The 17124-nt window shown below is 43.4% G+C and overlaps 1 protein-coding gene across 2 annotated transcripts in view; it reads right to left on the bottom strand.

Moving 5' to 3' along the window:
* Positions 1-17124, bottom strand: part of LOC109431331 (serine-rich adhesin for platelets-like) — a 339832-nt gene that overhangs the window by 153673 nt on the left and 169035 nt on the right. For both annotated transcript variants that reach the window (XM_062847009.1, XM_062847010.1), the window contains exons 5-6: positions 2197-2472; positions 1782-1977 (exon numbers count right to left, since the gene is read on the bottom strand). In XM_062847009.1, coding sequence (XP_062702993.1) covers positions 1782-1977; positions 2197-2472 — 472 coding nt within the window. The remainder of the gene's footprint in view (positions 1-1781; positions 1978-2196; positions 2473-17124) is intronic.

The following is a 17124-nucleotide window of genomic DNA, read 5'->3' as shown; positions in this document are numbered from 1 at the left end:
TTCAAAGAAGAAGCAATTGTGTTCTATCGTCTATAATACGGACAATGAATATATTGCGCTAAGGTTGTTGTTATTGGCTTTGAAACAAGTCGTGTTGCTTGGGGTGTAACGTCTGTTTATCTGTGAAGAAAAGGTCAACAACAAGGTTGTTAGAGAAGAAGATGTGTATTGTTTTATCTTACTCACACATCTTGAAACACACATGGTGCGATTTTTCAGAATAACCTGTACATTGTCAAACACTTGAAGGTTAGGTTTCATGGTATAATAAAAATAGGTAAACTGGCAACACTGTCACATTTTTAATCCTTTTTATACTCGATATTATTCAAATCAGCACAAAACGTCTGTACATGACATCGGGCAATGTTTTTTTTACGAATTTTATTAATTGCACCTGATTTTATATTATATTTTATATAAAAAAAATGAATACCTTTTCTTAAAAACGCTATATATCAGGAATGACGCTAATTACTCTGGGAGTAAAGCTTTTTTGATCGAGAAACATCTGATAAACACGATGGAATCAAAATTTTTAAAATCAAAATATACGTATTTTGTGAAAAATCCATTTTGAGTTTTAAAATTGAAAAATATGATATTTGGCAATACTGTATTAAAAATATTTTTTTCTGAATTCCCTGAACGATTTCCTTCAAAAAAGCTGAAGGTCGAAAATGTGTATGTGCAATTGTTTCAATGATAAAAATAAAAGAAAGAGAGGATAATTTTCATATCGGCCAAAACGAGGGGTGATTCGATCGGCACCAAAATTGGGATTTTTTTCTTTTTCCATCTAAACAAATGTTTCAGCCAAATTTAGTTCACATCCGCGATGGTCGATTGCAAGCGGTCGGTCACTTGGCGCGGCATGACCCATGTGTCACTAAAAAATATGGGCAGGAGAATCAAAAATTGATGAAAAAAAAGGCAACGTCATTTACGGATTCTTCTTTATGAAAAGATACTGGAACGATCAGCAATCGAACACAGACACTCTCAGCATTGTCTCGCTGAATAAAAAACTTTGGATTAGATCAAACGAGAGTGGAAATGTAAGAAAAAAATTCATTTGTTTTATATTGTTTTTTTTTTGACACAGACATATACATTTCTGTAAAAGCCATAATGTAATCTAACAGTAATTTTCCTATTCTTTTTGAAAAAGTGGTCCTGAAATCGAACTTGAAGTAATTATCAGAAGATGAGGACCCATATTGCAATATTTTTTGGAACAACACCTTAGACTTCCAGTTTTTCAATGAAAGCATGTTAATTTTATTAAAATATAACTAAATCAAAACAAATTTGTGTAAAGATTCACATTATGAGACACTTTAGGCGTTAACGGGTTCAAATAAGCTCAACTTTAAAAGTTGAGGAACGAGATTTTTAAACACATTCGTCTGTTAGGCTATGACCCCTGACAAGTTACCGCACACTGTTAGGCAATTAGAACCTTTGAAATTTGGAAAACATGCGGAAATGGAACGTTTAGCTTTCATAAAGCAGAGAATGGATAGATTTTGACTCATTCGTCTGTTTGATTGTGACTCACTGTTCAGCAATTAATACACTTGAAATAAACTTGTTTGCTATTGTGACCAACCAGTCGGCCGATCGATATGCACGCTTGAGTATGTGTGTTTATGATCTCATAGGGCTTTGCTACGTGAGCAGAATTCATAAACAGTTTAGGCTTCCTGCTAGTTAGATCCCTCAGGAGAAAATTTGCTCCACACGTGTAGGAGTATTTCTAGTGCACAGTGTCTACTTACATCCAGGTCGCTCATCTCGCTGTGCGTGTCGTGCTGAATGTCCTTCGAGTCCATCCCCAGGTCGCAATCGCTCGCCCGCAGATGGTGGCTGCGGTGGTAGTTGGCGTGCAGCGTGTTCGAGTTGTTGATGGCAACACTGTTCAGCAGGATGTTCGAACTGGTCCGGCTGAGGGCCTTCCGCTGCCGGACGGCTTCCCTGGAAAGGAAAGTGTAATTAGATTTTTTTTTTTGTTTCGTATTTTATCTTAGGGAACACATTTCAAGCAAAAAAATACTCATGCCTTTAATATTTAACACTTGTAGCTTTCCCATCGCTCACGGTAATCACACTGTCATCAACCATGACTTTTTAATTGAAAGCAAACACCATTCGTCACAACAAACCGTCGTCCCCACCCCGCCCCAATCTACTCACTTAAATATCCGGTAGTACATCGTCACCATCACGATGCCCGGTATCCAGAAGCTGATGGAGCTGGAAATCAGTGCGTACGCTTTGTTGACCACGAAAACGCACATCTCCGGGTTGTCCTTGAGCGTTTCCAGGTGCTCGGCCGTCGTGTACCACCCCAGGAAGATGGGCGTGAACGAGATCAACGCCGGCAGCATCCACACGTTGGCCAGCATGAAACCGACCGTCCGGTGCGTCATGTACAGCGGGTACTCGAGGGGCCGCACGATGGCAAAGTAGCTGTTGGAGAGAGATAGAAACGGAAACGGTGTCAGTTAAGCAGCGGTGGAACGGAGGCAAACTTGGGCGGCTGTTGGCCACTTGTTCATTAATTATGTCGCTTGCACTACAGAACCTCGGAGTCATTATTCTTCCGGATGTTCAAGTTTAATTAGAACATGAATTGTGCAAATGGCGCTGTGAGATAGTGGGTCGGTCGGTTAGGTAGGGGGATACCGTTCGTTGTAATCAGCACCATTTATCAGACTTGCACAATAGCAATTAATTTGATTCATTGTAAAGCGAACCCAATTATTTCAATGGTCCAAGGTAAATTAATAATAATGAATTTGTTGACATCCTTGTTAAATTACAGTGTATTTCAACCGGTGCACTAAACTCAAATGGAACTTTGGCTTGGAAAGATGTACACCCAGTTGACGATGTCAAATTCTATTTTAAGAATAGCTGACAGAAACTCAATTTTCAAACAAGTCTATATGGACGAGCCCGTTAGAATCTCATAATGCCCACTACAATGGTCGGCTTTTGAACATATTCAGCGCACAAATCTCATTATTTACTAAACCAGTGTTCCGCTTCTTCTTATTTTAAGCTTATTGCAAGTGAGTAAAGAGAAAATAGAATAACACTATCGTTCGAAGTTTATTTCTTTAAGATTTGTGCATATATGATTCTGGTGCAATGTGGAACTGAAACTCCAAGACGTTTGTTCTTAATATGTTAACGAATGCTGAGTATCATACCAGAGTGACTAATATGTTCGATTTTTCTTCATAGATTTTCTCTTCCTTGAATAACTTGGCCGATAAATCAGTTGTTTTTCTCGATTTAGCTAGATGCTACACTGCTACACCTATTGATCCTCTCCCGGTCTACAATGAGAGGTCATCCGAACATTGATGAGTATTTAGCATTAGAATTAGCATTAACCCTAGAGCGGTCACGTCGTGTACTGAGTACACGCACCATGGAAAACGCACACTTATGGTATACAACGTGAGCGTGGCGTCGCTGCAGGTAGTCGAAGACGCGACTGCTCGAGGGTTAAGCAAGTCGCACAAATTCGTAGGTGGAACAGTTCTGGACCACTGTTAAGAGGGTTAACTCCTTCCCGTTCGTTACCAAAGCACCAATAGGACTAATCTCTGACTCTTAGGCAAGATTGACGGAGGCCGAGAGCTGCCCTGTTTACGTCCTTGTGGCAGCTGAGGGAGGATTTGTTAAATACCAAAGAAAGTACAAAGAGACCTCTACATTCTTGAATTTGGGAGTTGTTAGTGGAATGGTAAAGTCCAAGGGATACGTTTGGTCAACGTTCAGGAGCATAAAATATTTTGGTTGGTTTGAATCAGCTGCCTGGTTCCTTTCCCATTTTGTTCCTTTCCGGGGATTCGAACACTGATGAGTGTTTCCAGGAATAATCTGAAGAGAAAATGGATGCACATACCCAGGCAACACGAAGTCGTATAGCCCGAAAACCTGACTATCTTGTCAACTTCCTGGTAAGCACCTTGACAATCATCGGCAAGGTTATCCCGGAATATATTCATTTGGAGTGGACTAGAAACTACTAGTCCTCTCTGATGCTGTGTTTCCGCTGTTGAACCGGGGCCGGATCACAACGTCCGAGGCCATACTGTCCCGGTCATTAAGTCGCGTTTTTTTTTGCGAAATAACATCCAAAAGTTTGGGTGCGTCATAATATCCTATGTGCCTTCTTTCCTTGGAATTTGTGACACACTTACATGTTTGGACGTTATGCCCCGAAAAAATGCGCCATAAAGTCCTGGGACATTATGGCCTCGGACGTTATGATACTGCGCCGTTGAACCTTCGGCCACACCAGTAAGCGACGATGGTATATCGTTCCCAGGAGCTCGACGGAACTACGAGGCCCGGGAAGCGGCCATGGCCAAAAAGAAAAACCCTCAAACAAACGACTCCTTTGATGGCATTGTTACCGCTAGCAAGGACTCCGACTGGGACGAATTGAAGTCGAGCTACTCAGAACTAATATTGTGCCTAGGAAAATGAAATAATAACAGTAGCTAGGTCAAGGCTGGCCAGGGGACGCTTATAAGGGCAAGAAAAGGGAAGTTGCAGCTGCATTTCAGGAGTTCCTAAGTGGATTCAGGAACGTTTAAAAGGATTTCAGGTACTCTCAGGGGGCTTGAAGGGGTTCCAGGGGCGCCTCCGGGTGTCTCAGGCGCGTTTCATATGGTCTCAAGGGTGCTCCAGGGGGCCTCAGGGTGCTTCAAGGGGTCTCAAGCGACTTCTAGAGGAGTTCCGGGAGGTCTCAGGGGCGTTTCAGAGGTTTCGAAGGAATTTGAGCGGGTGCCAGAGTGTACCAGGAGACCTCAGGGGCGTTCTGGGTTCGCAAGAGTCTCAAGGGGTTCTGGATAATCTCATGGGCATTTGAGGGATTTCAGGAGGTTTAAGAAGGGTACTTTGAATTTGGAGGAGGGGTTCTCCAGGGCGCCTTAGGTGGTATCAGGGGCATTTCAGGGGCTCCTAGGGGCTTCCGGCAAAAAAAAATACCAGTTTCGAATTGAAGACCTGGAGTTTTGAAGTCCAAGGTTCAAAGCGGTTCCGATAACTACAAAAAAAAAAGTCATGGAGGTAATTCGAGAACTGAAAGTGTGAGAATATGAGGACATTAATTTTCGGAGCAGATTTCAGGGGCCTTTTGGGGGTCTGAGAGGGTTTCGAAGGCAGGTTTTGGAGGCGATACTGGTGCGTTTTTGGTGGTTTCGGAGAATGTTCCTAAAGCCCCTCTGATACGACACTACCTGAAATGCTCGAAACGTCCCTAAAACCGTCGTGGTCCAATTGGAACGCCCTTGAAATCATCCTAATCAATTTGATATGCCGCCTGAACCCCCTTGGAACGCTCCTGAAACTCTTTGAAATGCCTCTGAAACCTCTTTTCCTTTAAAGGCTCCTGAGACGCTCTGAATCGTCCATTGCAACGTCACAGAAATCTTCTTAATACTATATGTACGAGTTCCATGAATAAGCCTTATGATTTCATAAATTTTCGTCATGATGCAGTGTACTATTTATCGCCCTTTCATGAAGCATTTTGCCAGTTTCGGGTTCCGGATTTCTACCCGTGAACTTGATCCGCAGTCTTCCGCAGTATATCCGCGACGCGACGTGGCCGATGCTGTGATTTAAAGTCGCCTCTTCAATGGAATCAAGAATACCAGCCGAGCACAGGAAAACCTAGTTAAACACTTGCGCCGATCGACAACAATACCGTCCGAGCAATCTCTGGACAGCTTGCTCAGAGAAGTGGTGTGTTACCTTGCCGGTACGAAGCCACTCTGGACGTCACAAATCGCACCGTCATGTCAGTTTTTCTCGATAAGACCCAGGAAGTCGGGTAGACTTGCTTCCTGGAAGAGACTGAGACGCTGTCCATAAACTAGGTAGATTTTTTTGGGTCATTTCAGAACCCCCCCGCCGCCCTCGTAGACTTTTGTCCATAAAAATTTTCGAAATTTTTATGGAGAAATTTTCGAAATTTTTATGGAGCGTAGATTTTGGCCAGACCCCTCCCCCTAAAAGTCTACGTGGTTTATGGACAGGCCATGATAACTTGATATCGGACTCAACCTGATCAAACCAAGAAGCTGGTGAGCAAAGAAATCCCAGGGAGCTCAAAACATTAAGACCCGTTTCCGGAAGCAGTACAATCCCATGATACACCGACGGCTCCAAGTTGGCGGGACGGGTCTGCTTCAGCATCCATAGCCGCACTATAGAAATGTCCTCCAGCCTCCTTACTCAGTATTCTGTTTTTTTTTTCTGCCGAGGCTGTGACAATATTAGTAACCTTGTGCTGGTCGTCGGTGACTCGGACGGCATCCTAACTTTATGACGACCTTGCATACTATTAGACAACCTCGGCCAAATGACGAACACCAGAAAGTGATCATCGTTAAAGATAGTATGGAACTGCTGCCAAACCAACCTGAAACTAGACAACAAACTAGAATGCAACGCCCAGTTGCACAGCTGGTATTATTATCGACATGATGCAACTGAAGGATTGGATACTTTAGCTGCTGGAACTAAAGTTTTTCCAAAAACTTTCTTGTGCATAAGTCATCTACACTCAGTGTACCAGTTATGGTTATAGTACCTCAAATTTGTCATAATCGATTTTCAACCTCTGATTGCAAATCAACAAGAAAAAAATGTGAACAACACATCACGCAGACAAAAGATGGTTGCAATAATTAAAACTTCAAAATTTGCTCAAATTATGATAGAAATAAATCATTTTCCGTAAATGTTCAGCTTCCTTGCACCCTTTTTCGCCATAGTGTACCAGTTATGGCTAATTCCATGAGGAATGAATGTAAATAGTGCGAAGTGGAACACAAATTAACAAATGTATTCATAACTGGTACAGGGTTCCTATCATTGGCATACGCCGTAAAAAATACTAAAAGTAGTTTTGGACCCGTTTCTATATTTTTCCTGTAGAGTATGAAAACTAACTATTCTTCTTCTTATTTTCGTAGAAATAGTTTTTCTTAGGTAGTGCGATAACTGGTACAGGCACCCTAACGTACTAACATAACTTGGGTGTTGGAATGAAGTTCATTATTGCACAGCCTCAACACCCATGAAATCCTCCTGGAATCCCCCTGAAGCTCACCTGAGGACCTGAAAAGTGCACTAGAACCTCTCAAAAACCTCCTGAAACGCCTCTGAAAACTCCGAGAAACTCACTTTCGAGAATGCAAAGCCCCATAAGACCCCTCTGAAATGTCCTGAAACTACTTAAACCTCCATTAATGCTTTGAAACGTCTCCGAGACCCCCTGAAATCATAGTAGAACTCACCTGACCACCTGTGAGTCTACTAAGAACCTCCTGAAATCCCCAAAAACACCTCCAATAAACCTGCTGAAACACCCTGAAACGCAATAAATCAATTTGAAACGCCCCTCTTAGAACTCTCTGGAACGTCATCAAATGCCCAAATCAAATGCCTTGGAACACATTTGTACGCCTTACTTACCTTAACGGGCAACCAAAGTGTAAAGTATCTTCTGCTGTACGTAGGAGTCATCTCCATTTGACTCGGCCCACGGCTGTGCATCTCCAGTTCCGCACTCTGCGAAGGGTCCGCAAATCGTCCTAGACTTGATCGATCCACCTAGCTCACTGCGCACCACGTCTTCTTGTACCAGTCCGATGGCCCTCAAGAACTATTTTAATCGGATTTCTATACGTCATCCTGATGACGTGATCCGCCCACCTTACTCTTCCGATTTCCGCGGTAGATAGTTCTCTCAGCAGCTGATGCAACTCGTGGTTCATTCACCGTCTCCAAGTCCCGTCTTCCTTTTGCAAAACCTTCGATTCGAAAACTCCAAGGGTACGTTGGTCCTCTGCACGTAGGGTCCATGTTTCGTGCCTTTAGAGGACTCCCGGTCTAACCAGCGTGTTGTAGATAGTTAATTTTGTGTGACGGCAAGCTTTGTTCGATCGTAGAGTTCTGCGGAGTCTAAAGTAAGCTCGATTTCCTGCCACAATGCGTCTCTGAATTTCTCTGCTGGTGAAGTTGTCCACAGTCACCAGTGAGCCCAAGTACACAAATTCTTCAACCGCCTCGATTTTATCACTGCGATAGAAACTCTGGGTGGCGGGTGCGGTAATTCCTCCCTAGCACCGTTTGCCATAATGTCATAATGCCAATTAGGTTGCCTGACCTCATCCTGTAGTCAGATGTACGTTTCATCCATCGTCTCAAATTTGCAAGCTATAATATCAATATCATCATAATATCAATATCAGCAGCTGAACAGATTTCGTGAAAATCTTTCCACTCATGTTTATCCCCACTCTCTTTATTACACCCTCGAAAGCAATACGAAAAGGCAAGCATGAAAGATCATTATACCTTACCGTCATCCTCTGCGAGATTCGAAGAGACTTGAGAGTGTCCCTGATACTCGAACTACGCACATCACTCGATCCATCGTTGCCTTGATCATACGTATCAGTTTATCCGGGAATCCATATTAGTTCAAAATCTGCCATAGCTGTTCTCGATCGATTGTGCACGTTGTATTCACAGCATTACTGCAACACCTGCTGGATGGTGAACATCTGACCCTTTGAAGCGCGTTCACCCATAAATCCAGCCTGATATTGCCCCACGAACTCTCTTGCAATCGATGATAGACGGCGGCATAAAATTTGAGAGAGTATCTTGTAGGCAGCGCTCAGTAGTGTGATCGCGCGGTAGTTCCCGCAATCCAACTTGTCGCCCTTTTTGTAGATGGGACACACGATACCTGCCATCCATTCCTCCGGTAATACTTCCTCCTCCCAAATCTTGGTAATGACCCAGTGTACCCAGTAAACATTTTGGTATGTATAATTTGTGTTATACACTATTATATAAGAACCTTTTTAATCGTATAAACTGCACAAAACTGCTATATACGTACCAAAGTGGAGGCCATATACATACTTCTGACGACATTTGGCGATTTCATATGATCATCATTACGATGTCCCAAATAATCGATCGAAAGAATAGAATACGACTTCGGGTGATATGTAATACGATGTCCAAAATTAGTTATAAAAAAAAAGTTGACACCTAACCTAGAACACGGCACCTCGAGATTGTGAGTCTAAGCCCATACCATTGCACTAACTGATCTGCCTTGAGAAGAGCGCAAATTTTGGCCAATATAAACTTAAGCTTTCTAAACCACCCATGAAACATGCCTTTGCCAGTCTTCCTACATGAATGCTGATAAGAGAATTGGGCTGCATTTTTTTCCTAAGTCATTGCGATTCCATTTATTACAATGCTGTACTGATATATAGCATACCTAATGATGAGTTGTCAATTTATATACAACTCGTAGCGAGTTGGATTTGCATTCATTACGACATGTTTTGTTTACAACATTAGTCCCGCATCGAGTGTACGTTTCGACGACGTCGTTGTCGTCGTCGTCGTCGTTGTCGTCGTTCGCGTCGTCGTCGCGGGAAAAAAATACTGCTCATGTAGGAATAATTGTGAGACAAATGTCTTCATTCGGTAACTATGAACACTCCCAAAGATTGCCCGAATATAATTATTGGTTGACAGAATGTCCCAAAACATAATCAGCGGCCAGGCGGTGATGAGCAAGGCAAGTGGGATGCTTTTTTAATTTTGTCGAAGTTCATCAAGTCATTACGATTCCCAACCAAACCTTACTAACATTATATATGACTTGTAAGCGTAGGCAAACAGAGACGACTTCAATTAGCGCCATTTATGACTTGCTCTACACACAACAAACTTACTACAAAACAAATCGCAGCAGCGATTTTTATACAATTGGGCTTGACATTTTTATCACAAGATTCAACGGCTTTTACGATTTCGATTTCTGACCGCGAGATATACGATTTTGAATGTATTTCCCATTACGATGTGTGGTTTACTGGGTAGTGCTCTCACCAGTGCTTCTCCACCGTATTTTAGAAGCTCGCTTGGTAGTTGATCTGCTCCAGCGGCTTTGTTGTTTTTCAACCGGCCAACCTCCTCCTCAATCTCTTAAAGGTCAGGGGCCGGAAGTCTTTCGTCCTGTGCACATACAGTGGTTTTTCGATTTTGTCACGGTTCTATTTAATCACGCTCCATTATATCACTCTCGATTCTAGCACGGATTTTTTTTCGATTTTATCACGCTATGATAATTGATAGAAATATTTCCAAATATATAATCCAAACTAGATAGGGCATATGAATTGTCTTAGGAATGCTATTTTTGCACATTAGTAGGGTTCGCGCACCAGTTTTGGTCAATCTAAGAGAAATCATTCCTGAAAAAAAATGACAAATTAACCAATTAAAACTACCAATATGCCATTATGAAAGGTTTCAATATGTATTATGGCCAAAACTGATGCTTCTATCCTAACTGGTTTCAGTGACAAAGGTGATAAGGAATTACAGACCGGGTGCTGAACTCGATTATCTAGAATCGCATTTTAAAACATCATATTTACCAAACAAACGATAAGCTGTATAAAACTGCATTTTAATCAAAGTTAGTTAGACAAAATTCAAGCTTTAAATGGAATTCCGTTCGCAACTTCATATAAAGTTTAGGAAGATTCCTAGCATAAGAAAATCCAAAAATGTTCGTCACAATAAGACCATTAAAATCACTTAAACGGCTGTTACGAAATGATCAATGATCAATTGCTACCATGCAAATACCGATAGCACGGATGACATAACTTTAATAATACTCAAGTTTTAAAATGCTACACACTCAATTCTGAATTGCCTGTTCAGCACTATTTTGACGAAAATAGAACAGCAGAACTATTTCGGTAGCTTCGGTAATCGATTTTACTGAGGCTCAGTACACCAACTGTCAAAACCAGGAGCAAAAGGTAAACAATACAGAATTGTTGTATTCAGCTGTTATATTTTCGTCAATTTACCGACCACGGTATATAAAAAAAAGTGTGTAACTCATTGCTTGCTCACTCGAGGAATCTTTTGAGTGCCATTTCAAACTTCATGCGTTCCATTTCATGTGGCTCCATTTTGTCTTCACTAGTTAGTTGATGCATTGAGGGGATATCTTGAAACTGCTCTACAATGCAGCATAAATACAGTCTAGGAAGACTGCTTGATCTTTAATGGCGGTTGGCTAAATTTATTTGTCAAAATGCTGCATAAAGTATTCAATTTCCATTGGGTGGTTTGATGTTCCGTTCGTTTTATATTTGTTTTTTTTTTTTGTATTTAGGTGTATTTTGAGCAATAAAAACACTCGCAAAAAATATATTTCAATTTTATCACGCTCCAGTATATCACGCGATTATTTTTTTCATTCGTGATATAATCGAAAAAGTACTGTACTCCTAGATCTGTTACCACGCCACCTTCGGTGCTTGCAACGTCGTCATTGAGGTGCTCATCGTAATGCTGCCGCCACCTCTCGACCACCTCACGCTCGCTCGTGAGAATATTCCCGTGATTATCTCGACACATGTCGGCTTGTGGCACAAAGCATCTGCGCGAGCGGTTCAGCTTCTCGTGGATCTTTCGTGTGTCCTTAGCGCGGTACAGCTCTTCCATCGCTTCGCAATCTCGTTCTTCCTGCTGGCGCTTCTTCATCCGGAAGACTGAGTTCTGCCTGTTCCGCGCCTGTTTGTAACGTGCCTCATTCGCTCTCGTACGGTGTTGCAGCATTCTCGCCCATGCTGCATTCTTCTCAGTTTTTCAACTGTTCACATTCGCCGTCGTACCAGTCGTTTCTGTGATTCGGAGTCGCGAAGCCTAGTGCTGTAGCCGAGGTACTACCTATGGCGGATCGGATGTCCCTCCAGCCATCTTCAAGTGTAGCTGCGCCAAGCTGCTCTTCCGTTGGTAGGGCCACTGCTTACTGCTGCGCGTAGTTTAGAGCCACTTCTACGTTACGAAGTTGCTCGATGTTGAGCCGCGGCGTTCGACTTCGACGCGTGGAGATAACTGTCGAAAATTTCGAGCGCATGCATACAGCGACTAAGTAGTGATCCGAATCTATATTCGCACTGCGGTATGTGCGGACATTGGTTATATCTGAGAAGAATTTACCGTCGATTAGAACGTGGTCGATTTGGTTTTCTGTTTGATGGTCGGGTGATCTCCAGGTGGCTTTAGGGATATCTTTGCGGGGGTAGAAGGTGCTTCGGACTACCATACCACGGGAGGCTGCAAAGTTTACGCATCGCTGGCCGTTATCATTCGATACGGCGTGCAGGCTGTTTCGCCCGATTACCGGTCTGTACATTTCCTCCCTTCCTACCTGCGCGTTCATGTCGCCGACAACGATTTTCACGTCACGCGGCGAGCAACCATCGTATGTTTGCTCTGATTGCGCGTAGAACGCTTCTTTCTCGTCATCGGGTCTCCCTTCGTGTGGACAGTGGACGTTAATGATGCTGTAGTTGAAGAAACGGCCCTTAACTTTTAACATGCACATCCTTGCGTTGATCGGCTGCCACCCGATCACACGTTGTCGCATCTTGCCCAACACTATAAATCCAGTTCCCAGTTCATTGGTGGTGCCACAGCTTTGGTAGAAGGTAGCCGCTCGATGCCCGCTTTTCTACACTTTCTGTCCAGTCCAACAAAGTTCCTGCAACGCCACGATGTCAAAGTTGCGGGGATGTAGTTCGTCGTAGATTATCCTGTCACATCCTGCGAAACCTAGTGACTTGCAATTCCATGTTCCAAGTTTCCAATCGTAGTCCTTATTTCGTCGCGTGGGTCTTTGCCGATTGTATCGAGTCGTATTTTCTCCTATGTTATTCGCAATGGGGATTTTTACAGGTGGCTTATTGGGCCTACGCCAACACTCCTGTCTCACCGGAGGGCCATCGTGCCAGTTCTGTTTAACGTCCCAACCAACACTGGGACGACCACGCTGATGGGGCTACCACCTTGGATCTAGCTGGGCGTGGTGCAGCGTTTCTTACTCAGCCGCTGGATGCCAGAACAGACGCTGTTTGAACCGCACCTCCTTGGTGAACAGACGCTCGGGACGTAGCTCCTCAATCTAGCTGAAGTCAGAAGGACAACAGTGCCCAGGCTGCACTACCAGCTAAGCACACAACTCTTAGCTGGCGGTCTTTGTCATCGCTTGACCCGTGTAGGAACTTGTGAGGACCAGAGCTATATTGGACGCTCTCCTTTATCGACTCACCGTTTTGCAGCCCGATAAGTCGATAGTTACATAACATGGATGTTTGAATGAAATTCATGATTACATAACCTCAATGCCCATTAAACGTCTAGAACCGCCTCTAAAATCTCACAGAAGCTCACCTGAAATTCTGAAAAGATCCCAAAAACTCTCAAAGCCCCCTGAAACGCCTTGAAATGCCTTGAAATGCCTCTGAAACCGCCCTAGAACACACCGTGAAACTCATTTAAGAGCCTGCGAAGCCCCTCAAAACTCATTTCAAGCCTCCTAAAACGTATTGAATGCTCGAAAATGCTTCGAAACGCCTCTGAAACCCCTCTGAAACCTTCGTGAAACTCACTTAAGAGCCTACGAAGCCCCACGTAATCTGTCTGGAACGTCCTGCAACGACTTGAGTGCCCTGAACACTTTTAAATCCTTGTAGAATTCACCTGACCACCTGAGAGCCTACAAAGCTCCCTAAATCATCTCTGAAACCTCGTGAAAACCCTAAAAAACACCTCTAATTAAACCTCCGGAAACACATTGAAATGCTGTGAAACACCTCTGAACCCATTGGGACATCAAAAAGAAGTGAACCAAATGTAGGAAGTCGAGAGCCACTGTTCTATTCAAATCCCACGACTGCTCATTTATCTACTTTGCACTCATCCAGGAGAAACCAACAAAATGGTGCGAAATATAAATGTTAAAAGATGACTCCCGCAAACTGTAAAAATAGCTACGAAACACGTAGGTGCCGCGCCAAGCACCTTTTAATCTTTGCTGAAGGCGAGGCCGAGAGAAAAAAATAACGCCATGAGTTAATTAAAAGTTTTCCTTTATCATTTATCGTTTGGCGAATCTAGGATGGTTTTCCGTAACGAACGGTCAGGCGTTGGACGCCGAACGGAACACAATTTCGCACTTTTTGTTTGCTCTGCTCTTGTGGTGAAGAAGAGAGACGGTGGCGGGCGTCCGGCACAGTTGGGTAAATTATTGGCTATTGTGTGTGTCTGGAGAGTGCTCTGATTGGCTCCTTGGCCTTTTCCTTGGTGAGTGATTACCAATAATAGAGCAAGGTAAAATGAACCTCCACCACCGCGTCGTCGATGAGCTTGCGTCGATGAGTGAAGTGGACCGGAAGTGGCTGTGGGAATTGTTTTCCATCGAGAATAATGGGTGGAAGTTTTGTGTGTGGTTCTTTAGAGATTATCCACGGGATTCACGGTCGTTGTTGCTGGCCTTGTTTCTCCAAGGCCAAGAGTTATGGGATTTGTTGGCTTTTCTTAACGACGACAGGAGTCTCGATAAGCTGCAATAAATTCATTTATGGTAGCAGAAAATATTGGATGGGAAAGGTTATGAGCCATTGACTTTCTAATGGGTTACGACTGTTGTTGATGAGTTTTTTCCTTAATGGGTAGTGTCTAATGAGTGATTAATGTGATATTTCTAATGGTTCTATTTTAAATAGATAAAACAAGGTTGTCACATAGCTTTAATTTTGACTTTATATCATTTCTTCTTTTATTGTTCTACAATCCTATTCTTCAACGTTTTTGCCTTTCTCGTACACCAAGGTGTACCGAAAGGCTATATGTTCACTCCAAAAACGAAAATTTTATAGAGCCCTCGGAGGGGTCAAGTCTTATATACCAATCGACTCAGCTCGACGAGTTGAGATGATGTCTGTGTGTGTGTATGTGTGTGTGTGTGTGTGTATGTATGTGTGTGCGTATGTGCGTGTGTGTGTGTGTATGTGTACAAAAAGGTCACCTCATTTTTAGATAGTAAATATCAACCGATTTCAACGACCGATGGTTCATTCGACGCGGTATATAGTCCCATTGTTTCCTATTGAAAATGGTTCAGATCGGTCCAGCCGTTCCGGAGTTATGGCTATTTAGGTGTTCCGGATCGGCACCCCAGGAAGGGGCCAAATATAAAAACGCTGCAAACCCATGCATGCGACACATAAAACCACGGCATTTTAAATAACCTGATGAACGGTAAGCAGGAAAATAGTCTCAGATCATATCGGAACCGGTTGTGTTCCGGAACCGGTCCCGGGTGCTCCGCCGGAAGTGGTCAAATATAAAAGTGAACCAAACCCATGCATGCGACACATCAAACAGTGGCCTTTTCGATAACCTGATGAACAGTAGGCAGGAAAACATTCTCAGACCATATCTGAACCGGTAGTGTTACGGAACCGGTTCCGGGTGTTCCGCCGGAAGTGGCCAAATATAAAAGTGAACCAAACAGGGCCCTACAATTTCAATTTCAATTGAAATTTTCAGGCGAAGTTTGTAAACAATGTTTTCAATCGTCAATGGAAACAAGGCGCCGTCGTCGTCGCTCAGCCCGACTGTCATCGTCACCGATGAACCGACGCTGCTGCGTCGTCGCAGATGCCACTTTGTTTCGCACTCACAAGCTCACGCACACTCGTTCGACTTCGAATGAATTTCTCTGTTATAACTCAATTAATGAGTGTAACAACCGTCAAATCTGTGTAATGTTAATGTATGCTATGCATATTTTACTGAAATAGTTTATTACCCATAAAAATATTAAGCAAATATACATTTTAGACAATTTGAAAATTTCAATTGAATCCCAGTCGGTGTGAAAATGAGCCGCCACCCGTCGTTGCGTCGAAGAAAGTGACAAGAAGGGCGGATGCAGCAAAGCGCGTGCATGTTGTTATGAATGTTCCCGTCGTCGGCGTTCGTCCGATGCTGATGGGCGCTCGCTTTCAGCGTCATGTTTTGGTTTCGACGATGTAGGCCCCTAGAACCAAACCCATGCATGCGACACATCAAACAGTGGCTTTTTCGATAACCTGATGAACAGTAGGTGGGAAAACATTCTCAGACCATATCTGAACCGGTAGTGTTACGGAACAGGTTCCGGGTGTCCTGCCGGAAGTGGACAAAAATAAAAGTGAACCAAACCCATGCATGCGACACATCAAACACTGGCATGTTCGATAACCTGATGAACAGTAGGCAGGAAAACAATCTCAGACCATATCTGAACCGGTAGTGTTACGGAACAGGTTCCGGGTGTCCTGCCGGAAGTGGCGAAATATAAAAGTGAACCAAACCCATGCGTGCGACACATCAAACAGTGGCTTGTTCGATAACCTGATGAACAGTAGGCAGGAAAACATTCTCAGACCATATCTGAACCGGTAGTGTTCCGGAACGGGTTCCGGGTGTTCCGCCAGAAGTGACCAAATATGAAAGTGAACCAAATCCATGCATGCGACACATCAAACAGCGGCTTTTTCGATAACCTGATGAACAGTAGGCAGGAAAACATTCTCATATCATATTTGAACCGGTAGTGTTACAGAACCCGTTCCAGATGTCCTGCCGGAAGTAGCCAAGACGCATCAAATCGCGGCTCTTTAGGCAACCTGATCAACCTTTAGCAAGAAAATAGTTTCAGACCATATTTGGATCAACCGATAGTGTTCCGGAACCGATTCCGGGTGTTCCGCCGGATGTAGTCAAATGTGGAAGAGAACCAAACCCATGCCTGCGGAACATTAAATAGCGGCTATTTGAATTACTTGATGAACGATTAGCAAGAAAATAAGCTCAGACCACATCTAAGATCTTTTTAAAGACTATCGATAGTGTTCCGGAACCGATCTAGGGTGTCCCGCCGAAAGTAGCCAAGTGCCAAAAGGAACCAAACCCATGCATGCGATACATCAGATAGATTTTATTGACGAGTATCTGCCCTGTCAATGCAATGTGTCGAATCCATACAAGTTTGCCTGGGTTTTTAACTCGTGCGCAGAGTAAGACCCACTGCGAACTTTTGCCCCGCATTACTCTATGTAAACAAAAAAGAGATTTTCACATGAGGCGCTGAATTTCGTTAAGGGCTACTTGTGTCACTTACCTTTAGGATGATTTGTG

Source organism: Aedes albopictus, chromosome 1 (genome assembly GCF_035046485.1).
Source record: "Aedes albopictus strain Foshan chromosome 1, AalbF5, whole genome shotgun sequence".
Lineage (NCBI taxonomy): Eukaryota > Metazoa > Arthropoda > Insecta > Diptera > Culicidae > Aedes > Aedes albopictus.
This window is presented reverse-complemented; position numbering and strand designations above follow the sequence as displayed.